Genomic DNA, 26,945 nt, shown 5'->3' with positions numbered 1-26,945 from the left:
GTCACCACCTTACAACTGATGTCACTACAGGCTGTAATAATATGCTCTCACACAGTGCGTTTATATGCACAGTTTAGTCGGATTACAGCCATAGTTGGACTACGCTACTCACTCTGACAACTGCACTTGTCCAAGTATACATTCCAGCAAGAAAATCTAATTATTTGCTGAAGCATGTCGTGCCGTCCTTCCACAGCCCCGGGAAAAAAATCCCAAGCCTGCACAGAATGTAAAATCCGAATCTAATCTGATAGAACATATACATGCAGGAGTAATGCAACTATCAACTGAATAATCTGGGTGTATTAATCTGACTATGAGAAATCCGATCTGGTCTGATTTTAGTCAGACTAAAGTGTATACATGCATCGTGAAAACCCGATCATAGTCGGACTAACACAGTAATTTGGTTTTCTTGAGTGTCATGTATACACACTGACAGTCGACCTGTGTGGTCTTTTTTCTGTTGAGGATGTGCTGGTTTGGGCCCCTGTCAGATCCAATAAAACTGATACGTACTAGGGTAAAGACTGGCCCTTCAACTTGGTTCTATTTAGACTTTGGTTTGGTTTTCGGAGGGTTGGGCACTGAGGATCTCTATGGTGCTGGAGTTGTATGTGGCAGTGAGGCAGTTAGATAAAATGTCGCCTAAATGAGTAAGTGGTGGGATATGTAGGCATTTAGGAGGAGTAGGAGTCCCCAAACTGTTTTTGTTTTTATTTATTAGAGAGTGAAAGGAAATATCAGAGGTAATTACTGCTTCATTTAAAGTTCCTACAAGTCAACAAGACACACACACACAACTGTCTGAAAATATTTTCCCAAATCACACAGTCTTTATTGATTAGAGGAGGTATGTTGTTTCAGTCACAGTATGAACAGGCTGAGCTGCTTTATTTGGATATCTCTGTCCACAGGATAATGAATTTCAGCTGGAATACCAAAGGCAGTGACACACACACACACACACACACACACACACACACACACACACACACACACACACACACACAGTGAGGTACTGAATGATTCTGCAGGCCTTATTTGGGTATATTTATTTCTGAAAGAGGCAAACAGTGCAGGCATGTGCACCGTTCTCCAGGGCCGAGGAATGGTTTACATTTTAACACACTGTTTTTCTTTCATAGTACTGAGAGGATGTTTGATTTCCTTTGTGCTATCGCACCTCATTAAACACATCCTTTGTATTTACTTGTCTATATCATATTTCCATTTTATTACAAATAAAATGCAAAAATACAATTTGGACACATTTGAAAACCTTTCTTTGTTTGTCAGACAATGTTTCACCAATCCCCTATTTTCTGATGTGTTTGCTGAAATGTCTTTTTTTCCCCTCTGATTTAGTTGAGTTTTGTTTAATGTTGCGTTGTACACCCTCAAAGCAACTGTACATTGGTCAGTCAGCACATACGGTACATTAGTGTGAACATTGGGTTTGAGCAAACTACAAATGTTGGAGCTGCAGTGTCTTTACCAAAGCACATTATTCTTCTGTTTAAAAGACAACACATGTTGTAATTCAGAAGGGGGTCCGACACACCCTGCAAGAAATTCTTGGCAGCTGCTTTAACATTCGAAGACTCCCAGATGAGTGGAGTTTGTAGTTTCAGAACAGTGTTAGATACCTTTGTCAGTGACAGGAAAGTGTGTGAAAACAACTATCAATAAAGGCACTTTTTGGTGTTAGTTACTGTATTTCTACCCATCATGTCTTGTCCAACCTTTGATCTGTACAATTATCTAAAGACTTTTCAAATCTGGAGTAAGCTGGTCAGATTGAGATTCACCCTGGTCCCTTAATGAAACCAGAAAATATAAATTTGGTCAAAGAGCTGACATTAATGTGACTATCAAGGGGCTACTATAGTTTGATAGGATAAGATATCTTTAAATCAGTGTGTCTCAGAACATACATATAGAAACACTTAACATAAACCTTACAAACTGTTTTGGTGGTGATGGGAGTTTATCTCGAATCACTAACTACTGGTCATCACAGTAACTGCATCGTATGCTGTATTCCATATTTAAAGTTCCCTAATAAATTCCAAGTAGGGAGGGCCTTCAGGTAGTGGGTAGGGTAATTTGATTCAGTTTGCATTGTGGTCAGATCTCAATGTAATTACATATTGCAGAACTAGTGAACCTTTAAACTCTGGTTGGGTACCAAACTCATTATGTTTAAGGGTACTGACTAAATTATATTGGTACTACTCATTACTGATTCACATTAAAGATGATGTCATGTTTGCAGCAAGTAACAGCAAGTCGAGGTAACACTCGTTCCAATATTTGTAATGTAAATAACGCATGAATTGCATAATATACAGGAAAATATAGTGTGGCTTGCAAAAGTATTCACCCCCCTTGAACTTTTCCACATTTTGTCACGTTTTAACCATAAATGTACATGTATTTTATTGGGATTTTATGTGATAGACCAACACAAAGTGGTGCATAATTGTGAAGTGGAAGGAAAATGATACATGGCTTTATTTATTATTATTTTTTTACAAATAAAAACAGAAAAGTGTGGTGTGCAAAAGTATTCATCCCCCTTTACTCTGATACTGTTAAATACCTTCCAGTGCAACCAGTTTCCTTCAGAAGTCACCTAATTAGTAAATGGAGTCCACCTGTGTGTAATCTAACCTCAGTATAAAACACACCAGTCAGCTCAGGGATAAAGTTGTGGAGAAGTTTAAAGCATGGTGAGGATATGAAAACTTATCCCAAGCTTTGAAAATCACAGGAAGCACTGTTCAATCCATCACCTGAAAATGGAAAGAGTATGGCACAACCTACCAAGACATGGCCGTCCACCTAAACTGACAGGCTGGGCAAGGAGAGCATTGATCAGAGAAGCTTTTCTTCAGCAGGAACAGGGAAGCTGGTCTGAGTTTATGGGAAGATGGATGGAGCCAAATACAGGACAATCTTGGAAGGAAAACCATTAGAGTCTGCAAAAGACTTGAGACTGGGGCGGAGGTTCACCTTCCAGCAGGACAACGAGCCTAAACATACAGCCAGAACTACAATGAAATGGTTTAGATCAAAGAATATTCAGTGTTAGAACGGCCCAGTCAAAGTTCAGACCTAAATCCACTTGAGAATCTCTGGCAAGACTTGAAAATTTCTGTTCACAGACACTCTCCATCCAATCAGACTAAGTTTGAGCTATTTTGCAAGGAAGAATGGGTAAATATTTCAGTCTCTATATGTGAATCGCTGGTAGAGACTCACCCCAAAACACTTGCAGCTGTCATTGCAGCAAAAGGTGGTTCTACAAAGTATTGACTCAGGGGGGTGAATACTTTTGCATGCCACACTTTTCTGTTGTTTATTTGTAAAAAAAAAAAAATTAAAACCACGTATCATTGTCCTTCCACTTCACAATTATGTACCACTTTGTGTTGGTCTATCATGTAAAATCCCAATAAAATACATTTACATTTGTGGTTAAAATGTGACAAAATGTGGAAAAGTTTGAGGGGGGTGAATACTTTTGCAAGCCACTGTACATACTGGCAGTGCCGGCCCTGAGTAATGTGGTGCCCAAAAATATCACACCAAATAAAAACTGAAGAAAGACACAAGTGATAAAAATACAATATAATTAAGACATTGTTCAAACATGTTATCTCTCAGCCTCAGAGTGCCATCTCTCACTTATCTATTGTCAGCTGCTTTGTAAAACGACCTCCAACTCCTTCCATGTTGCCATGTGGGTATTGTGCTCCTGGCTATCCTCCTCACGAACCTTCAGCAAGTAGCTTACATTTTTCCAGTCCTTTAGTCCTTCCTTATTAAGTCTTGATTCTTTTAATCAATTACAGAAACAAAAACCCATAAGAAATTATGTATGTCCTTGCTATATGGCTACTTATTAACATTATTTGGTAATTAACACTGCTGATTTTTTTTATGCATATATGTTTTCATGTCTAAATAAGCAAACTGACCTTAAAGGACAACACAATTCATACTGTTTACCTTGGTTATGTACTCTGGCCACCTTACTTTTGCTCTAAAAACAACTTGTTTATTTAGTTATGGATAAAACTAAATGTCTTTGAGTTTGTATTATTACCCCCTTAATATTGTATATTTTCAAATTCTAAATTTGACTTCCTTCTCCAAAATTACGTAGTGCCAATTACGTAATGCCAACAACAGTCTGAGTTTCTCATAATTGTTTATAATATTATAAACATTGCAAACACATTTATTGAGTTGAACTAAATTACCTGGTGACACGCAGCAAAGGGCCCCTGGCCAGGACTTGAACCCAGGAGCTGCTACAGTGAGGACAGAACCTCTATACATGGGACGCCTGCTCTATTGACTGAGCTAATAGGCGCCCAAACTGCCTTATTCTTAAAGGAGCTACGGCACTCTTATGACACCACAAGCTAAGCTTGGTGGATGACCGATTTCCATGTAGTCCATTCCATAGTCCAATCCAAAATTAAGCAATTTGACAAAACTTATATGACATTGTTGGGGGAGATCATAAAAATACCACACGGTGTTGCAGCTGGAAATAAGGCCCAGAGGAGTATTGTGCAATTTATGCAGCAAGGAATTTTTGTATTGTAAGAGAACTTAAAGCCTGAAACATCACCTCTGTTTAAAGTTTAGAAGATCAATTTATGCATTGATTCACTCATCAACCAAAATCCATTTTCATTAAAGAATGTATTGGCATATTACGGCATAAAATGGTATGTGCAATTAATTTTGATTTGTTAATTACAAAGTTTACAAAGTCATAGAGCAAAAATAAGGTTTCCAGAAAGTAAACACAAAGTTGGCAGTATGAAATTGTGTTAGATTGTGTAAACAGGCTTCTCATTTTACACAATGACTTTCAAATATTCCAACTGAAATCATGTCTCTAGCTGCAAAACTTCTCAAATATTAGCTAGCTAATTCTAATATTATAGTGTATGATTAAAAAAATGCCATTTCAGAATGATTTTCTCTCTATAGTGTCACGTCATGGAGATGATTACTATAGAAAAATACCATATGACTTTACAGATAACATAAAGTTTAGAATTATGCTACTGTATGTTGTATGTTACACTTTTCCAATAGAAGGCTTTTAGGATTAGGACTGAGCTGTTTTGTACCTCACTCTGCACAAATCACAAAAGTAATGAGTGGAAAATGTCTCAAGAAGGGAATATCCTGGTTAGAGTTAAAGTGTTTTAAAGGGTTTTACTTTGAATGACAGCTAATGCAGGTGCAGACATCAGTCTGTTTTTAGAGAAAAAAGTGAAACAGGTGTACTGTGTGGCTGATTAACAACGGTCATTAAATCCTGTTTTAGCACAGTTTACTGTGAGTGTAGCTTTCCCTGTTTGCACGGCATTCATCTAAAACAAGTTTGGGGGCGCCGCATAGCTCAGTCGGTAGCGCGCGCGACCCATATGCCGAGGCTCTGCAGCGGACCCGGGTTCGACTCCCGGCCCGGGTCCCTTTGCTGCGTGTCACTCCCCATCTCTTACCCTGTTTCCTGTCCAAACTCTTCAGCTATACTGTCAATAAAGCCGAAAAAGGCCAAAAAAATAATTTAAAAAAAAAAAAAACAAGTTTGGATGCTGAAAGCCATTAATTAAATAAAATTAATAAAAAGTTGCTGGACTGGACACCTGCCTATACAAAGCAGGTATAGCTGCTAACAGTAGCCTAAGTTTTAGATTATATCAACTTGGCTGACACATAGTCGATGCGCAACCTGTAATTAGAATGGTATACTAAACACAGTTACACTACTGCGGGTACTGTAACAACCCAGTTTGCCAGGCATGTACACGTGACATTAAATATTGAAATTTAACAATAGAGGAATATGAATAGAGATTGCCTTGGTAGCAGAACAGTCAGGTTCCATAACACCTTCACCCCACATGCCATAAGACTGTTTAACACAAAATAACAATCCCTCCACCCTCCCTTACACAACCACATACACCCACTCAGGACTGATTCACTTGATTGTGAAATGATAAAAAAAATACACATATAAAATATATATGTTTAAATTTTTTATTTATTCATTTTTATGTAAATAAATGCTGCTGTTTTTTATCCTGCACTATGTTGTGCCATCTGCAATGATATTTTGTACTGTAAACTGTAAGGTGAATGACAAAAAGAAAGAAAGAGAAAATTAAGTTACACAAGCGAGTTAGTTTGTTAGTATATTTGGCCTCACATGTATTTGTGTCTGTGCAGGTGGAGGAGGGTGGTAAGGCAGACAGATTGGAGCAACCTTTGCTGGTGGGGGATGAGATAATCATCATTAACGATGTGGAGCTGAGTGGATACAGACAGGAGGCCATCGCTCTTGTCAAAGGATCATACAAAACTCTGCAGCTCACCATCCGCAGGTACTGCGCTCTGTGTGTGTTTGTCTGTCTGTGTGTGTGTGTGTGTGTTTTACTTCTGCATGGGCCTAAAACTGAAACCCAAAACCATTATTTTTATCTGTCAAGTATCACTGATTAATCATCAAGTCAATAAAATGTTGATCCCAGCTGATCCCCTCACAGAATTTGCAGGGTCCTCTGCACTTGTGTGACTGTAGGGTGACTTCACATGCAGAAAGTAAAACAGTCAAGCTACAGTGCCACATCTACTCTATCTACTGAATTTCAATTGAAATTCCATGGCATTTTTTCTTCATTAGTAAGCTAATGTTAAACAGCTCTGACTGGTTAACATGATTAACGTTAGCAAATTATAGCTAGCAAATGTCAGCAAACAAACTGTGATGAAATAACTCAGTATTTATGTTTATTATTATAGTAGAAAAAAAAAGTGTCCATTTCCCTACAATCCCACCATACAATGTGCTCGATGTCAGCATTGTTTCAGTTTCAGTGACTGTTCTTTGGTTTGACCCACAGGGGCGTGGGTTGAATGGCAGGATATAGAGTTCACAACAGTGAGGTTAGCTTGATGTTGGCTAGCCTGCTAGCTTTTCATGGCAGGTATAAAATTCTAAAACTATGAAATCAGATACATCAGAGATTAAATTATGGGTTCCCAGACAGAAATGGACAGAATTTGACTAGTTTGTGAAGATGGTCGCATTGGGTTGTTAGGCCTTGCATTACATGAGGCGAAGTAAGTAGTGTTTATGCAACATGAAAAGGGATTTTTAGGCTAAATTTGGCTATCAATAGTAATTCATCATTATCAGGGATAATGATAAATAATGATCAATAATATGATCCAGTTTACATTAGATCACCTTGGGGTACCGAGAAGGCGAAGGAGTAGAGGGCTTAGTGTAAGAGAGAAGGACCAAGGAAGGCACTAGAGTTTTGACTATCTGGTCAGAGGAGGGCCTGTCACCCTGACAAAGCTGAATTTCGCACCTAGATATGAGTGTAGCACTTTCCAAGCTACTGTGAGTTCTGCTCACACAGACCATGCACACAGGACTGGGTTTAAGCCTCTTTTATTTGCTTTAAGCCCACCGCACTCGTGCAGACCCGGGACTCGAATGGGACTCGAACGGGACTCAAACGCGGCTCGTGCTCTCCTGCTCCTATCCTGCTCTCGTCCTCCTCTCTGGAAGCCTCTCTTGCCTCCACCTGAGGTCCAGCATGCTACAGCATTTAAAGGGAGTGAGTGATTAGTAACTGGGTGCCAGCTCTGTCAATCACTAATCTGGCTCTGCTCTCCTGAGCGCTGTCCATCTCCCTCTCTCTCTCCCACAACCTGGCCTGACCACGCTCACCTCCACATTCTTCCACCGTCAGGCTTAGGCCGGTGAGCCATCCGGGTGAACCTACTTCTCCAAGGGAGCGAGAGGGCGGGACCGGGAGTTTAGAGTCTCTGAAAGAATGGTGCGTCAGACATTGGCTACCTGCCTCCGCAGCTCCGACGGTGTTTCCGCGGCGCATCACCCTCCGACCCTCGAGTGAGGTAGCTGGCAAGGTGCTTCCTGCTGCTGGAGGCGGGGACTGAGTGGTGTCCAGTGAGGAACAGCAGGTGGTCGCGAGCAACTGCTTGCCAGAATCGATTCAGAGGATTTTATGAATCAGTATTGAATTTGGAAATAATATATGCAATGCATTGATGAACCAACATGTTTACCCACCCCTAGTGTGGAGTTTTGCTCTAAGGTCTAGGACAGTCAATGTCAACTGGCAGTCCACGGGCCAAATCCAGCCTGCCAGAAATTCCCATCCCAACCCCGGGATAATACTTCTGAAAATTAGCATGTGCCATGACCTGCCATCAATCAACCACATCAATCAAATTACATGCCTTAAATCACTGCTTTGTGGCAAGCTCCAGTTGAAGAAAATCTGCACACCAAAGAGATCATTAAACTCCACACGGGTTCTGTGCAAATTATATAATAACATGCAGATTCAAATATTCTGCCCACATATTTACGCTTAACAATTGATGAACATAATCATCCGTCTTCTCATTCTCGGTCATGGTGCACTCTGCAAACTCAACCTTTTTGACAATTCAAAATCAAACATCTTCAGAGCAAAACAAGGGCAGACAGCAACAATCAGACATGTACACAAAGCATCAAATCAATGCACATAGCAACAACAGTTGGATAAACGCTAAACATTCACTCCCATGAGTCTTTGCGCCTTCAGAGCTCTGCATCGGCAAAGGAGACTCCTCTGATCATTACAATATTTTATTGTTTCACATGCTCATTTTTCTCAAATGTCAAAACTGTCCTTGCTTGTCCTTTGTGCACAACTGCGGTGTCTCAATATCAACCATCAACATAACAGAGTAATTGTAAGCCATCCTCGTGCACAAACTTATGGATCATGGACTTAAAAGTTTTATTCAGACGCTTGAAGAGCCCGTTGGTCTGCAGGGGATATACGCTGGTTCGAACTGACTTGATGCCCTATAACCCATAAAGTTCCTGTAGTGTACGTGACATAAACGAGGTGCCCTGGTCAGTTAGGATCTCTTTCAGGATCCCCACTCAGGAGATGACCTGAAACAGCGCCTGTGCCACGCTCCTTGGAGAGATAGTGTGCAGGGGCACTGCTTTGGGATATCGTGTTGTGTAGTCCAAGAGGACTAACACAAAATGATACCCCCGTGCGCACCGGTGAAATGGCCTGATGAGGTCCATACAAATCCGTTCAAACTGGACCTCCATGAGTGGTAATGGGCGCAAAGGTGCGCTTGGGATGGCCGGCTGGTTAACCAGCTGAAGCTGAAGAAGCACACCAGTGGTGTACATCTCCCCGAATGCTGGGCCAGTAGAATCGGGCTGTTATCCAGTCAAGTGTTTTGTCGCCCCCCATGTGCCCAGCCATTGGGTTATAATGAGCCACCTGGAAAACAGCTTCTCGTGGCTTTTAGGTACCAGCAACTGGGTCATTTCCTTTCCTGTTTGAGTGCCGCGGCAATGTAAAGTGTGGATATGCCTGCGCGGTGTCAGGGCACACCAAATGACCATCAATTTGTATCACTTGGTTCAAGGCAAAGCGTAGAGTATCATCACGAGACTGTTCGAGAGGAAAATCTTCCATAGAGCCTCCTACGAAGGCACTGCTGATTCCTCCTCCCTGTCTGCAGCATTGGACAACCTTGTGTCACCACAGAGCACCACACACATATCCCGTGTCCCTACTGGTCATGAATACACCCCCACACATTGCCCCACTAATTTATGAAACCCAGGCCAGTCCGTGCTCAACAAGGGGTGCACCAGGCGGGAGCTAACCACAGCCTTAACACTATGCTTTTTTCCCCCATGTCTAATTTCCACTGGCACCCCAGGGTAGCAGTGAATATCCCCATGCACACACCTTATATCCACCGAGGATGCCTCCACCAAAGCCCTGAGTCAAACTAGGTTCAGATGGATTATGGCCCAAATCCACCATTGCCTGATGTATACCCCACTGAATCCTTATCGGAACACTGTATGTCCACCCTGGACTTGGGGAGGGTGTAGGAGCGCCAGCGACCCGGACCAGCTGGCCTGCCTCCGTGAGGGGGCACTCCCGGCTGCCCGCACCTGCAGCACTCCTGCCCTGGCGCTTGAGGAACCCCCTGCGGGTTGAGAGCAGCACCTGCAGCGACTGGAAACTGGGATGGAGAGGGAGCATAGGGAGGATTGGAGCAGTGTGAAGGGGAGAGCTGGGTGAGTGCGTGGTGTAGCCCTGGGGCTACAGGCAGCGGGACGGCTCTCTGGTGGGCCGATGGAGTCGGGCAACTTGGAGCCAGAGGCTGACCCTCCAGCAGCTGACCCTAGTGGTGGACCGCCTGGTGATCCTTCTCAGGGAAAACTGCAGCTGCCAGGTCTGGCTGTCGGTGGCACTGCACCCACCCCGAAGTCCCTGTCTGGAGGCCCTCCACGAACTGCTCAAGCATGACTTGCTCGAGCATCCTCTCCTCTGATGCCATCTCCCTCAGCTGCAGCCACCTGGTCGCAGAATCCTTCAACTGCTGCACAAATGTGAACGGTCAGCCTAGCTGGATTGTCCAGAACTGACGACAGTGATCCTCAGGGGAGAAGCCCATCCGGTCCACGACGGCTTTCTTCACTGCCTGGAAGCTCCCCTGAGCGGAGGCCGGCAGGCCGAGGGCTGCTGACTGAGCCTCCCCTGACAGTAAAGGGAGCAACCGCACAGCCCACTCCACCGCCGGCCAGCTGCATGCCACCGCTTTCGATTCAAACATATTCAGAAAGATCTGGGGATCGGCCTTCTCTGCCAGCTTATGGAGCGCAATGTCCGAGAGCAAGTGGGGGGGGTGTTGAACCTGCCCCTGACCAAGCCAGCAGCGATTGTATCAGCTAGGTCTGCGCCTCCGTCTACGCATGGAGTGCCTCTAACTGCCGGCAGTTTAACTCTGCCTGCTCTCGGTGCATCGCAGCGATCTCCCCGAGCATTGGCCCAGTGCCGTCACGGGCTGAGGATGCTGCGGCTCCGTCATTCCTGTGTCCTGGCCCATGGAGACCTGTTGGTCACCAATGTAGCAATTTCCAAGCTTCCGTGAGTTCTGCTCGCACAGACCACGCACACAGGACTGGGTTTAAGCCTCTTTTATTTAGTTGAATGTCCTATAGACCTGGCTATGAGGGCACTTCACTGCCTTGTGTCCATTTTTTTTCCAGTGACCACGGTATTGCAACAAAAAATTCCCCTTTGGCCCAGAAAGCACTTTCCCCATATGAGCACCATTATAAAGGTGATGTCTGTAAAACTGTTCACAAGACATGAAATGTAAACAACCATGACCCTTTCTTTAATTAATTTTAAGACCATGTAGATTTCATATTTAAAAATGTTTCCTTAAGATGCAAAAGGTGATTTAAAAAGTCTGATGTCATCACAATCTACAGGCAGAACAGGAATTCACAGGTGGGTCCAGCGTGAGAAACTCTGTTGCGCATATTCTGTGGGTCGCATACCCATATGGCAGTAGACTTTTTGGGTGTAAAGAAGGTGAAGACGAAGACACCTCTAATATACCTGCCACTCATTGTGTTGTGTCACATACAGTTGTGTTCAAAATAATAGCAGTCCAACATGACTAACCAGATTAATCAGTGTTTTTGGTAGAAATCTTAATATTACATCGCAAATAATTTACCAGTCGGTGTAGTAGAGTCAGAGAAACCCAACAGACCCAACATTCATGATATGAATGCTCCTGAGTCTGTGTTGTCGAATAATTAAGTGAAAGGGGTGTGTTCAAAAAAATAGCAGTGTGGAGCTCAATCACTGTGATCAGTCGTTATGTGAGGAAACAGGTGTCATTCAGGTGTCCCCTATTTAAAGACGAAGCCAGCACATGTTTTACATGCAATTTTCTCTGAGAACCTGAGAAAGATGGGTCGTGCCAGACACTGTTCAGAAGAACAGCGTACTTTAATTAAAACGTTGATCCAAGATGGGAAAACATACAAAGAAGTGCAAAAAATTATGGGCTGCTCAGCTAAAATGATCTGCAATGCATTGAAATGGAAAGCCAAACCAGAGAGTCGTGGAAGAAAGAGGAAGACGACTATTCGAATGGATCGAACAATAGCCAGAATGGCAAAGACTCGGCCAATGATCAGCTCCAGGGAGATCAGAGATGAACTGAGGTTACCTGTGAGTACTGTGACGATTAGAAGACGTCTGTGTGAGGCTAATCTATCAGCAAGAAGCCCCCACAAAGTCCCATTGTTAAAAAAAAGACATGTGATGAAGAGGATACAATTTGCCAAAGACCATATCGACTGGTCTAAAGAGAAATGGAGAAACATTTTGTGGACTGATGAAAGCAAGATTGTTCTTTTTGGGTCCAAGGGCCGCAGACAGTTTGTGAGAAGACCCCCAAACACTGAATTCAAGCCTCAGTACACTCTGAAGACCGTGAAGCACGGTGGTGCAAGCATCATGACATGGGGCTGTTTCTCTTACCGTGGTGTCGGGTCTATTTATCGCATACCAGGGATCATGGATCAATTTGCTTACATCAAAATACTTGAAGAGGTCATGCTGCCTTACGCTGAAGAGGAAATGCCCTTGAAATGGGTGTTTCAACAAGACAATGACCCCAAACACACCAGTAAGCGAGCAGCATCTTGGTTCCAGACCAACAAAATCAAGGTTATGGAGTGGCCAGCCCAATCCCCAGACCTTAATCCAATAGAGAACTTGTGGTGTGACATCAAAAATGCTGTTTCTGAGGCAAAACCAAGAAATGCAGAGGAATTGTGGAAGGTTGTCAAATCATCCTGGGATGGAGTACCTGTTTCCAGGTGTCAGAAGTTGGTTGACTCCATGCAACACAGATGCGAAGCAGTTCTCAAAAACGGTGGTTATGCAACTAAATATTAGTTTTGTTAATCACAGGAATGCTAAATCTTAATGTTGTTTCAGTTCATTGAGTAAACATGAGTTTGTTGTGAAAAATTCAGACACTGCTATTTTTTTGAACAGCCAACAACCACTTTTTCTTCATTTTCTGTAAATTAATTCAAATATTGCTACTTTTTTCTTGATGCGTTCATGTAAAATATAATGTGCAGTGTTCCCAGTGAATGGAAATAAAAATATTTGAAGGATTTTGAGCTTTACCCACATTTTTAACAACACTGCTATTATTTTGAACACAACTGTAGCTTCTCTTTTAGTATTCAGGTTGATGCCCTGCCCTGTACAAAGCCAAGTATTTGGGTTTAGGGTGTGACCACTAGCATGGCTGCTGTTTCTACTGCAGCTTTTATTCACTGGAAGACACATAAGAGGCATGACACAATGCATGACTTTAGACTTTAGACACACACAGACACTGTAGGACAGGTGTAGAGGCACACATGGCATTAGAAGGGCATGGCAAAGGCGTGAGCGAAGGCGTGAGAATTGAGTGAGCAGAGAGCAGTGGCATGTGTTTTGTTTTTGGTCTGATCAGCTTCATGCAGGAACCTGATGGGGAACCATGAGAACTTGTCTGCTCTCAGGTCTGTTTCTATAAAATTTGATGCTCTGCTAAATTCTAGCTTGCTGAAAAGTAATATGCATGAAAGGGATGTTTTTGTAGATGTAGTTCTTGTTATAGTTGACTTCTCTCTTTCAGTTTTTGTGTCCACAGGCGTGTTCCTTTGACTTTTGATAAAATAATGGCATGTCACTTTTGACTGCATGGCTGTTTATGTTTATGTATTTTTTGGACCAATTTCTTTGTCTTTGTCAGGCCTGGGTAAATGGAGGACTCAGATTCAGTCAGAGAATGGTGTTGACAGGCTTTTATTTTGAATGTTTTGAGAATTCTCTTCAGAATGGGTGACAAAACAACTGGCTGTGAAAATCTAGACTCGCCTGAATAGGCTAGGGCAAAACACTGAGAAATCAGAGAACAGAACATCGCAACAACAAATTCTACACTGATCTAAGAACAATAAATAGGTTATGAAAATTAACACAAAAGATCACTCACAAGGAGGAAAAAACAAAAAGGCTGAACATTTAAACTATGCTGCACTGAGCTGAGGAAAATATTAAGGAACAAAGAACGCTCCAAAAGGAGGAAGAAAAGACTATGAAACAAAACTATCTTCAAAACTAACCAAACACGTTATCAAAATAAGGTCACTCTTCTTCAGAGGAATTACAAAAAACATGAAAATACAAACTTGGCAACAGATTCGTGATTCTTGACAAAGGCTGTGAATTAGGCTGGAGGTGCTCAACATGACAAAGTACTCTGGCAACAAGGCAGGGGAAGTCAAGGACTATATACACATGAGGAGGGAGGACACAGGTGGAAACAATCAGGGAATCAGGGGCGACATCAGACTGGTGACACAGGAGGGCAAGTAACCTGAAACGAGAGGAGAGTTAATTTTCAACATAAAACAGGAAGTTTGTCAGACAAAACCCCAAGACAGGACATCCCTCACCGCGGTGTGACAGTCTTGCTTTTCATTCTATTTTCCCCACACTTCTCCATCAGCTGCAGCTGCATAGTAATACCCTCTCAGCAACATTACCAATTTATTGAATTGAACTGATGGTTATAGCCACACAAGAACAAAGTCTGTGTGTGTGTTTGTGCATGTGTGTGACTTTGGCAGGTGTATAGAGTGTGTGTAAGGCGACATATTATCTGAGGCAGGTGCTCTCTGGTTTTGTAGTTGGTCAACTTTGCGTTTTTGTGTCCTCCATTCTCTGTGTCAGTTAAACAAAGAGTGTGTGTGATGTCGACAACAAACACACCTGTCAGATCTGCCTCACCACACCGCACCTTCTGTACATCTGACTGTCTCCTCCAGAAAACAAAGCAGTGTGTGTGTGTGTGTGTGTGTGTGTGTGTGTGTGTGTGTGTGTTTGAAGTCTTCAGTTTCAGTGGTGTGTTATTTTAATAGGCCTATGTTTTTGTGTGTTGTTACATGGACTGAGAAGAAATCACTCTGTAGTTTGAATCAGTCTTAAGTAAAGATGAGTGGTGTGCAAACTGCATAAATCATTTCATTTTGTTTTATTTCATTTTTCTGTTGTTTTCTTTTGTTTTTAACCAATCAAACCTTTTTAGAGGTGTCATCATGTTTCCACATCTCAGTCCTTGGCAGTTCTTTCAAGTGTGTTGTTCTTGAAATGGTTGACAGAACCACATAAACAAGACCTGAATTGTAATAATACAGGCTGATCCTTTTATTTTCCCTGAAAATGCAATGTCCAGTTATCCAGATGATAACAGAAATAATACACATTGTTAACCAATAACCAATACAATTAAAAGTGAAATATAATAATTATTTGATTCAGTCAAGATATCAGAATAACGTTTGAGAGTGAGCTTCTAGTGTACTTCTACTGGGTCCTTGAGCTGAATTGTGGGACAGTGCTTTTTAAGGCAAGGCAACAGCAGGTCATTCCCATCTCAGGCTGTCGGGCAAAGCTGAGTCAAAACATTTAAAAGCTCCAGTGCCAAGGAATGTAGTTTGTTAACAATAACAAGTGTCTGTTTGGAAATTTCCCAAATATTTTTCCTTCATTACCTATAAAATTACTAACCTAATCCTTGTGGAAGGAAGCTGTTGGTTAGTCTGTTTGTGGGAGGGAATCTCAGATGACCCTCTCAGTTCCTCCATCAATTCTCGGCAGGGCTTCTCTGTCTAACATACTGCAGCTGGAGCAACTGCAACTGCAACTTCAGGTGCAATTCAAATTTAGTTAAGAAAGTCCTTTGAGATGAATCTATTTAGCTTCATCAATGAACCAAGTGCATGTATTGAGGCTGCTGTTTTGAGCTGGTAGATTTTGAGGTTCTGGATTGTATTTTCCAGTGGACTACCAGTGCCACAAGAATCTCAGCATAACTGACAGTACACGTTACTATCTCCTAACTGTATGTTTATTGGCTGCCTGGTGTCAATCCAATGTGCTTGTGTTTTCCCGGTGGTTGTTTAAAAAAAACAGCCAGTGGAGTAGCTGATGCAGCAGACTATGAGCTGTCGTTGCCCCGATAAACAAACGGCTTTGACTGACTGTTACAGCTGCAGAGTCTAGTTCGATAGAGCGGACAGGCCCAGTGGTGGAGCTGTGGCAGGCCAGCCTGGTTGCAGGCGCCTGTCTGAGACATTTCAGTAGAGGGAGCGACCCTGAAAGGAGCAGCTGAAGACCAGAAGAGAGGCAGAGGAGACCAAAACTATAGTTTATGAACTGATAAGCCGTACTAAAAAATAGGGGTGTCACGATTCACCAAAGCCTCGATTCGATTACATTTTCGATTCTAAGGTCACCGTTCGATTCGATTCTCAATTTTTAATTTTTTTTGTAAAGCACAGGTTGCTATGCCATTTTTAGACTACACTTTTATGCAATATAATATCTGACCATTGTTCGCAATGTACCACACTGCATTGTAAAATTTAAAACATTTATTAACGACTTCAGTGAAAGAGGAGGGGGTTCAAGTTCTGTCGATGGGTCTCCACAACACAGCAAAGCTTCCCTGGTGTTATTTTCCCGACCAGCTTAACACGTGAAAGTGGTTCATCCTGAAGGTAAAACACAAACTTGGGCCCTGGAGGAAATCATCTCCCCTGTGCTTCCCGACCACAGTCCGGGAGCTGAACAGGAATGGTGTAACACCATGCTATCGTTTGGCTGGCTGTAGCTAATAGCTACTGGCTTAGCTAGTAGCTAAGTTAGAGCAGGTTGACTCACAGCACTTCAAAATGTGTGGTTTTTTTTGCATGGCAAGCCGACTGGACGTGACATGGAGGCGTGGCAGCATCAACGATTCCATTTTTTAATTTGAAGTTCGAGATTGTGACTTAATTTTAAGATCGAAATCGTGACACCCTTACTAAAAAAGTGGATGGTTTTATTTCCTGATTCTAGCTCTGCAGCCTACTTGATTGATATTGATTGACTGATCTCACACTTTGAATGACATTGAATGAAAGTATCTCCAAAGTGTTGAATTCTTCCTTGAAAGCCCTGTGGACAAATCAGCTGATGTAGTATCATAGTGAGCAGTGTGTCTTCACAGATATATGTCGGGGACTGGAGTTTTGATGTGATGCCAAACTGAGGTCCGTCAGGCTGCTGTGGTGGTGGAGGGGGCATCAGAAACTTCTGCTTGAGGAGGAGGTCCATTATTGTGCTCATCATGTAGTGGCACCTGATGTAGAAATGAAACCACCTGCTAGGTGGTTAGCAAAGGCAGCCAGACTGAACACTCTAAAGGGTTAGGGTTATTTATTAATGGGTTAGGGTTTTTTATTAATGAACTTTCTTATGGTGCAAGTATGTAGGAGTGGCTGGCTGGTGTTCCCAACTGAGCATGTGTGGAGAGAGTGTGTTAAGGTTTTCCCTGGTGCCATAGTTTAATTTATACCTGACCTGACACCTGAGCAGTGGCAGTTCTAGACCCGTTTTAATAGGGGGGCCATGTTGGGCCAGCTTTTTGTGGGGGGGGCAAATACAACCTGTGAAAAAAAGACAAATACCTCATTTAAATAAGGGATGATGGGACTATACAGTTATCACAATTTCAGCAATTTTGATTGGGTAGAAAACTGCTGAGACTCTTTATTTCCACCTTTCCCTTCAGTACAAAACCATCACAGGAAAACTGTCATTGTATTATTGATGCAGAATCCCTGTCGGGGGGGGGGGGGGGGGGGGGGGGGGGGCACAGGGGGGCCTGGACTCAGAGTTACAGGGGCACTGTCCCCTGTTGCCCCCCCCAGAACCGCCCCTGCAGCTGAGGCTTTCCTTATGAGTAAGATTGTGTTCAATGTGTATGTTTGTGGACCAAGAGTGTTTAAATTGCGCACAGTGAATGTTTGTGTTATGATAACACTTAAGTTAATTTTTTACCTGCAAATTAAAGTGAAACTCTCGCCAAAAAGCAATCAAGGCTTTTTTTGCGATTGAATATGAGTCAAACCTTCGTGTAAAAGCATAATTTGTGTGTAAGTATTTACAATGCTCCTTGTGTTGTGTGTGTGTGTGTGTGTGTGTGTGTGTTTGTGTGTGTGTCTGTTCATTACCTATATTACTCCTTGCCTTGCACCTTGCAGCTGCTTCGTGTGTGTGTTTTGTCCTCTAATCCCAAGTAAGCAGCAGTCTGCACTTCACTGGTGTTATCTTACACGTCCAGAGTTGTTGTTTTCTCATATACACAAAAAAACTACATACAGGTTGTGCCTGCTTCAAGTGTTTTTGATAATGAATGTATTGCATGTCAGAGCAGTAGGTATTAACTCACTTCTAGTTCCCACTCCAGCCTGAAGAACAAACAAAATACCACTAATATTAAATCTGTGATACCAGTAGCTACAATCATAAAGTTTGCTCTGAGGAGAGTGCAGGAGGAATAGACATGGGGGGATACAGTCAAGTTTAGGATTATCTCGTTTTTGAGATAGCTCACTCTGCACCAACCACCAGTGTCCAAGATGGTGTCTGTGTTGTGCTGTGTTCCCCAACCACAGATTCTACATTGAGATGACACAAAACACATTGAAATAACTTACAGCCAGGGTCGTAGCCACCATTAAGGACACCGAGGTCATGTCCTCTGAATTATTTTCCTGAAGTTTAGCTTCATTTTCATTTTCCCCCTTATATTTCAGCGAGTAAGAATGTAAACATAAAGCCGAAAAACCAAATACATAAACCCACCTAATTATCATGACATCAGCGCGATCTCAGATGACACAGAGGTCCATATATTTGACTCATTAAAACCGAAAGTTAACATAGTCACGACATGACTGCAGGTCTATTTCTAGAACAGCAATTGAATGAATCAGAGCAAAGATGCAACATAGTGGTAAGAGGCTGCATCAATCCAAGTTATCATTTGTTGCAGCAAGAAAGGCAGAGGACAATCAGGCAAAGAGGAGGAAAGCTGACCTGTAATCTACTGTAAATGTAGCCTAGGCTAAAAAATGAAAGGACATGCAATGAATCAGAATATTTTAAGGCCATGTTCAGTCACAGTATGAATTATCCATCAATAATATTATTTGGATGTGTGGATGGATAAGTAATAATGTGACTAAACATGGCATTAAAATATCAGCTCAAATTATAGTAATAATAGTAAATGACTCAGTAGTATACTTAGACTTTTTATTTAAAAAAATAAACAGAGGATGAGTCAGGAGAGAGAGATGAAGAGGTTGAAGGGTTAAATGTGTATTTCATAAATTCTTTATTTGGTTGAGTTGTCTGCCGAATGTTGACAGTGTCTGAAAGAGTCACCCAAATGTTAAACTTTTATGGTTTAATCAAGACTTGAAACTGCAGTAAAGTTTACCATTTCATCACCTTAGTTTAGTGTGTTAGCATGCTAACATTTCATACCATATTTCACAGCAAAGTGTCCTATAGCTTTTGAGATATTTCATTTAAAACCACAAATTTTGTAAAAATATATAGAATTCATCATCTGGGGATCTTGTCCATGCAAACATTCCAAGGCAATCAGTTCAATACTCGTTGAGATATTTCAGTCTGGACGAAAATGGTGGACCAAGCAATCAACAGAAAACGAAGAAAATCCATCCTGCAAGTGTGGATATAAACCAAAATACAAAGAGTAACAATTGACCTTATTCGTATTTAAAGAAGTGTCTTCACCAGTGTGTGGCTTAACATAAATACACCTATGTCATGCAACTAGTTATAAACTTACTCACATACATATGCCCTTCTTGTTGAATTAAGGATGATTTAATGGGAATTTTTCAGACACAAGAGAAAGTGAGGTATCACGCAGCTGTGGTGGGTGGGTACTGGTCCATGTACTGAGCCCATGTATTTGTTTTCTTACACTTCTTACATGGGAATTCCTCAGTCATGAGTCTAAGAGCTGACATGCAGCATCTGGAGGTTTTACAGTGAGAGTTGATTCATCCATATCAATGTCACCACCATAATGTAGTGTATATTTAAAGGCTGATGATGAATTCTACATAATTTTACAAAAAATGTGGTTTTCAATGAAATATCTCGAAGTTCCATCATTGTCCTTAGTACAGCTAGACTCTACAATCAGTCAGTGTTTTGTTGAGCAGCTGTGTTCTCCTTGCCTTCATTGGTTTGTTTGTGGAAATCAGAAAGGATGCAAAACTGCTCAGAAGAAGAAAAAAAAACCTGTCCCTTTTTACCTAGTCCCTGTGTTCTGGCAATGATTTGGCAAAAACTACAGACATTAATTATTACGCAAGATAATTCAGTCTTTTCTGACATTCATAGCACGATCCTTTATATTTGGTTAGCACACCTCCCTGGACTTCACAGGACAACCACTGTAGGGGTCTTGGCCTTGTGGCAGCGTACGTGTTGTGTGACTCAGATATAAGGAGACACTGGCCAGAATAACTTGACTGACAGACTGACCTCTGCTCAGTGAAGCAGGACCAGCCAGTAGTCAGAGCGAGCTAGCTGTGCTTCAATGTCTATAGCTCCTTTCGCACAGAGACACCGCATTATCGCCGCAGTGGCATTTCACCCATTCTCCGCCATTGTTTGTTCGCACAGAACCAGGCAACTCCAGCGTAAAGATGAACCGCTGTGTAATTCACATAGCGAGTAGGCGCAGAGGTGTGACAGTACACATCATGATGATGACATATGTGGTTTTTTTCAAAGTGTTTCCCCCGGTGTCCTCCTGTTAAACTAAACATGAACCTGCTGACTGTTTATAATCATATACATGTAGTTATAATGTGTTGTGATTTAGATCCTGGAGGACCTGTGTAGTTATCAGACTGTCCGATCGACACGCACTTGATACAAGACGCCAGCTTATCCATTCACACTGATTCGGTTCACTGATACTCTCTGATACTACCTCCAGAGGCGGATCAGCGCTGGAGCATCACCATAGTCACCAGCCATAGTCTGTTCACTCTGCTGACACCTGAATGAAGAGCAGTTTCATTTCTTAGGCTGTGAGAGTCCTCAATTCATCATCCACATTCTATTTTCTGAAAACTGTAGCACCAAGTTCTCAAACACAGTTGTGTTTTTTTTTTAAAACCCTGTGCTATAAAAATGACAGTAAATTCACTTTGTATTCACCTTGTAGCCATTTTCAACCTACGAATGATAATGATATTTAAACATTATACAATGATATTTATACATTTTTGTAGAAAATGTCATTATTAACACCAGCATTTGTGTACAGTAATATGATTCACTTTATGGCTCCAAAAACATGTTCATATGTGCTATATGCTATAACCTTTGATGAAACGATATGCAATAAAGCAGACCCTTCCTCCATTCAATACATTCAGGGGTTTTGCTGATGCAACCTTACTCAGTCCAGTTGGACCTGCAGCCTATGGTGGCTATTATTATTATTATTATTATTATTATTATTATTATTATTATTATTATTATTATTATTATTATTTAGTTGACTTTTCAAATATGAATGAAAGCAGTGTATCAGACTGCAAGGAGGTGAGAGAGTTAAAGAGCTGAACTGAGACTAGAGCAGGAGATGAGTCATGGCTGTCATGCCACATACCAGCACAGTTATCAGCAGTGTGTGTCAGTGCGTGCATGAGATGAAGGTTGTTAGTTATAATAATAGAAATCATTATGATACCATTCTCTATGACCTTTAACCTTTGACCCCCAAAATGTTCAGTTTCTGATGTTATGAGTGTTGAAGCTAACTCTGCTGACATCAGCTACAATATATCAGTTTGTCTGTTTCCATCTGTTGTGTTTGTATGATAATTTAAGATTATCTGTCAGATAACTAGTTACTTTAATGTGATAAAAAAGGTTTAAAATCATAAATGAACATTTGTTTTGTAACAAGTTTTAATCACAGCTGTGTAGCTGTCTGTTGGTGTTCCCCTCTGTCTCACTCTCTCTCTCTTTGTCCTGTTCCATTCATCTCTACTGACTCTCTGTCTTTGTGCTCCTTTGTTGTCGGTTGACGTAATCGAGCTTAATGAATGTTTGAGTTTCTGTGCTCCAAAAAGGAGAGGAAGAAGTCATTACAGGAATGAAGTGCCACAAAACCATTTCCCCGGCAACTGTCAATGCGTGTGTCTATGTGACATTGTGCTGACACAGAGATGTTCAAATGATGACTGTGTGGGGACAAATCTTTCACTCCTATCGTTGGAATTTTTTTTGTGTATTAGACCGAAATCCTACATAACATTCAATGGTGGTTCAATGGTATCAACCTGAGAAACTTTTGGATCACTAGAATTTAAAGTACCTCACTGTTTAGACCAAGTTTGGACGCATGATCGAAGGTTAGAAGTCTCATTCAGACTTTCCTCTGGCTGAATGCTTCTGGTCACTACCTAGGTAGTAACTACCTGAAACTATTCAGGTGAGCTCAGTGCCAGATAAAAGGGTGTGTGTGTGTGTGTGTGTGTGTGTGTGTGTTTGTGTATGGGTGTGTGTAATGAGATGGAAGGTGGTATGTGGCAAAACTGCGCCTCCTGTTCAGGTGATTTCAGGGTGTTGTGCCTGCTGCACATTCTTCTGACGAGCTCAACAGGTTTCATCTTAATGGGCCTTGGTTGTGCAACTGTGTGTGTGTGTGTGTGTGTGTGTGTGTGTGTGTGTGTGTGGTTCAGACTAATGTTTCAATTTTCTGTATGAAGTTCTGAATACTCAACAGTGGAATGTTCCAGTTAATAATGTAAGTGGGTGTGTTTTTGTTAGTTGTGTATTGCATTCTGTATTCCTCTCTCTATTTAAAAAGTTTTCTATTTAAATGGCTCTGTGGGCTCGAGGCTGGAAACAGCTCTGAATCTAATTAAAGACTACCGTGTTTATCCCATGACAACATTTTTTTCGTTGTATACTAATTCTAATATTAAAAATGCTTTTTAAAATGTATCATCAGTGTTTTCCCGGATCCTGTAACCATGGTAACATAGTATGGAGGCTAATCGATACTTCCACTAGCTGCTGAGAGGCTGAGACAGGGAGAATCCACACTGTGTCTGACACGCCGATTAACCACAGCATCCACTTGCTTTGTTTGATGGGTTTATTGATAATATCAAAGAAAACAAAAGGTGAACACATTAGATATTCGTTTGTGTCAACAGAAAATGTGACTCCCAACTCTCTCTCTCTCTCTCTCTCTCTCTCTCTCTCTCTCTCTCTCTCTCTCTCTCTCTCTCTCTCTCTACAGACAGACAACCCCCATTGGTCCAACCCTAGTATAATTAACCACAATAAAACACCCATTAGCTGGCAATCAATAAAAGTAGAAATGTAATGTTTCGTACATGTATTAGTCTTAATACTTTAACTGTGTCTTTAAAAAGACAGTATTATGGCTTGAGTAAGTGTAAGAAATTGCCAACCCAAAAACTGGATAAATGTTGGCAATATACGTTTCTGCACCGATATGTTACATTTTTAGGTTTCTTTGTGTTGATTTTATAATTTTATGTTATGACAACGTTGTGCTCTGGTTAGATTTGGGCAAATAAGCTACTTGGTTAGGGTTAGGACGCGATCATTTTTTGGCTCAAGACACCTGTTTTGGTCAACACAAACATAGCTGAAGATGACACACACACACACACACACACACACACACACACACACACACACACACACACACACACACACACACACACACACACACACACACACAGATAGTATGCCAAATGACAGGAAACAGGATTAGAGAATGGGGGAGTGACACACAGCAAAGGGCCCCAGGCTAAGACTCGACCCTGGGGCCACTGCAGTGAGGACAAAGCCTCTGTACATGGGATGCCCACTCTACCCACTGAGCTAAACGGCGCCCTGAAGGATGCTAAATTTCAGCTATGTTGGCTTAAGTAGGCTTTACTTAACATTTACACTCAGTTGCCAGTTGATAATAAAGCAATCCTGCAATTATGCCTACCCTAAAGAAGGTCATACTGTTGAATATTTGTAACTTGAAACTACTCTAGAGAGGGTCAGAATGCAGATGAAACTAGTACCAGATTGTAAATATAGGACTGTTATGTCCAAGGTCCAATACACCACTCGACTACCTGCACCTCGTGTGTTGTTATTGAGCTTCTCTGATTTACGCATGCATCTCAGTGAAAAAGATACATATTTTATTTATGAAATAGTCAGAGTAAGCAGGGATGTGTGTGTTCTGACAAATGCCACTTTAACCCTTGAGGCACCTTGGGGTACCAAATGTGTTCACTCTGCCTTTTCGACTTCTTTGATTCTCAGTATATTGGTCAGTTTAAAGACTAATTATATGAAACTTGGGCAGGATTTGTTGTTGTTTTAACACTTTTAAAATTCCATGATCCCCTCTTGTGTAAGGTGTATATAATAGGAGATTCACATCTATACCTACATCCTTTCACCTCGGGCCCAATTTGGACACATTGACTCCCATTATAACCACATATATTGATATACTGTAAACCTGACATATTATAATGCTTTTCCCATGAATACCTAATAAATCTAAACTGTTGCCTTCAAAATACAGGCAAAACAGGTTTTAGGTCTGACGATGCCCCTCAAGCCCCCAGGGGCAGCAGAGCTTTATCACATAAAGTTTCAATGGAGGCCTGGTTCTCTTACTTTGCAAAATGCATGGCAATAAAAAAATGAACACCATAAAAATGGTCTAGGTTCATGGGAGTGATATAAAAGAGAGTGTGTGTGTGTGTGTGTGTGTGTGTGTGTGTGAGAGAGAGAGAGAGAGAGAGAGAGAGAGAGAGAGAGAGAGAGAGAGAGAGAGAGAAATTTGAATAATCAAAGGTCAAATGAGCTGTTTGTTTTTTCACCTCTCCTGCTGGATGCGTGCAGCCTTGTCTGGCTGGTCATTTCTCCAACAGGCAGCCATGAAGAGAAACTTGAGGAGGCTCCTGTTGCAGACTTGCAGTCCTCTGAAGAGAGTGAGCAGTATGTTACTGAGTTAGATGTTACCAGCAGTGAGGATTCATCTGAAAGCCTGGAGGGATCGGGGAGGAATTCCTGCCAGGCACAGAGGGGTCCTTCAGCTTGGAGGAGGAAGAGGATGAAGAGATGGAGGAGTTGGAGGGCAGGAGGAGGAGGAGGAAGAAGAGGAGGAGGCGGCAACGGAGGATGACACTTCTCCATGGAGATCCAGAAATGGGAAACTCCTGTTGTCTCCCACACATAAAGAGTCCCTGCCATTCTTTCCCCCTCCTATCTTGACCCCTGAGCCCTGAGACTGCATTTGACCTTTTTTTTTGACTGAGGACATCCTGCAGCTAATTCTGCACTTCACAACCTGCAGGGGAGGAGGTCAGTAAATGAGTGGATAGATTTGAGTGAGGAGGGGCTGCGGGCCTACCTGGGGCTGCTGATATTGGCTGACAATGAGACGGGTCGTGCAATTTTTGCTGCAACAATGTCCCAGAAGAGATTTTTGCAGATCAGTGCCATTCGATGACAGACTGTCCTGGCCAGACTGCAGCACCAGAGACAAATCAACCTGAGCTCCCCCTGCAGCTGCTCAACATCAGTCACAGAGAGGTGCTTTCCTCTGTGTTTGCATTCACCTGCAACAGGACTGCTGTTTCTTATGTCCTGAAGAAAGGCAACAATGTTCTTGTCTTGAGCTCAAGCCACCGGGAGCCAGAGGTCCAGGAATTTGGAAAACAAAAACCTCGGATCATCCTAGATTACAACAGATGCAAAGGGGCTGTGGACCACCAAGACCAAAAATAATAATGCATCAAAATCAGTGTTGTTATCAATTATTGACCTAGTCAAGGCTCTAATAACCTCATCCTAAATATTCCACTTTGCACTTTATTTTTGTAAATATTCAAATTTTCTGTTTTTCTCATTGAGAAAAATATGGTCTTGATGATAAAAAGGGCATAAAAACATAAAAAATATTCAAAAAATAACAAAAACTCTATATTTATGATCAGGTCTGAAGTTGTTGAAAAGATCTGATGTGGTGAAAGTGACAAAAAAAAATTCTATATGACATTTTTATTACACTTTTATTGTCCCAACATTTTGGTCCCAAGGTTAAAACTTGTAGGTTCATTTTAAAGGTGCCTCAAGGGTTAAAGGACAAATACCAGACTCAAGACTGCATATGCATGAAACTAGGTCTACAACAGTCTTCCACAGGTATCTAACATTTAAAAGTAGCCCAGCTTTGCCAGAGAACAGCTGAGGCGAGGTGTGGCTGGTTTGTCTTAGTCTAACATGCGGATGTAGGCCTATTGCTCTTCATAAAACGTGAAAGTTTAACAGTGTCACAACAGGTAAGTGTTTATGCTAGTACCAACAATAGTAATATTGTTTAGTTATCTGGCAACAGCTTCTGGTGCACACTCACCAGTTGCAGCAGGCAGCAGCTCTACACAAAAAAACAGATCCTCTCACCAAAAGGACTCAATATGTCGTTTGCCTGTGGATCCCAAAATTACATATATCACTGTTCCCAGATCAGCATAACTATTGTAGCCCACCAGTGACAGACATACCAGAACTTTGTTAGGTTAATTTTACAACACTGCTTGGTTATGTTTAGTAAAACATTGTGGTTTGGATTAAAATAATTACTTCTGTAACTTCTCTTGCAAACGTACTTATGTTACATAACTAACATAAGTAAGTACGTAAGTAATCACATTATGTTATGTATGTGATATAACATAACTATACTATATTAGACTTACTGAATGATAATGTTGAGCTGGAACTTTTGGTTGTAAAATTAAGCAACTGTTTTCTAACAGGTTCACTGTACTTATTTGATGATTACTAACGTGAACATTCTCAACTTGTTTTTCGCAGTTTCCACTGCCCCCCTCAATCTGTTGTTGCAACGTGTGTGTGTGTGTGTGTGTGTGTGTGTGTGTGTGCGCGCGTGCGTATGTGTGTGTGTGTGTGTGTGTGTGAGAGAGTCTGTGTGGGTTGGTAAACAGGTGATTC

General features: G+C 41.7%; 1 protein-coding gene across 2 annotated transcripts in view; it reads left to right on the top strand.

The window, feature by feature from the left end:
* The window catches only part of shroom3 (shroom family member 3), a 74,397-nt gene that overhangs the window by 4,068 nt on the left and 43,384 nt on the right, over window positions 1-26,945 (top strand). For both annotated transcript variants that reach the window (XM_037117485.1, XM_037117484.1), the window contains exon 2: window positions 6,268-6,422. In XM_037117485.1, the coding sequence (XP_036973380.1) occupies window positions 6,268-6,422 (155 nt within the window). The remainder of the gene's footprint in view (window positions 1-6,267; window positions 6,423-26,945) is intronic.

The sequence above is a fragment of the Acanthopagrus latus genome, chromosome 12 (genome assembly GCF_904848185.1).
Source record: "Acanthopagrus latus isolate v.2019 chromosome 12, fAcaLat1.1, whole genome shotgun sequence".
In the NCBI taxonomy this organism is placed as follows: Eukaryota; Metazoa; Chordata; class Actinopteri; order Spariformes; family Sparidae; genus Acanthopagrus; species Acanthopagrus latus.
Note: the sequence above shows the minus strand (reverse complement) of the source record. Positions and strands in the feature narration are given on the sequence as shown.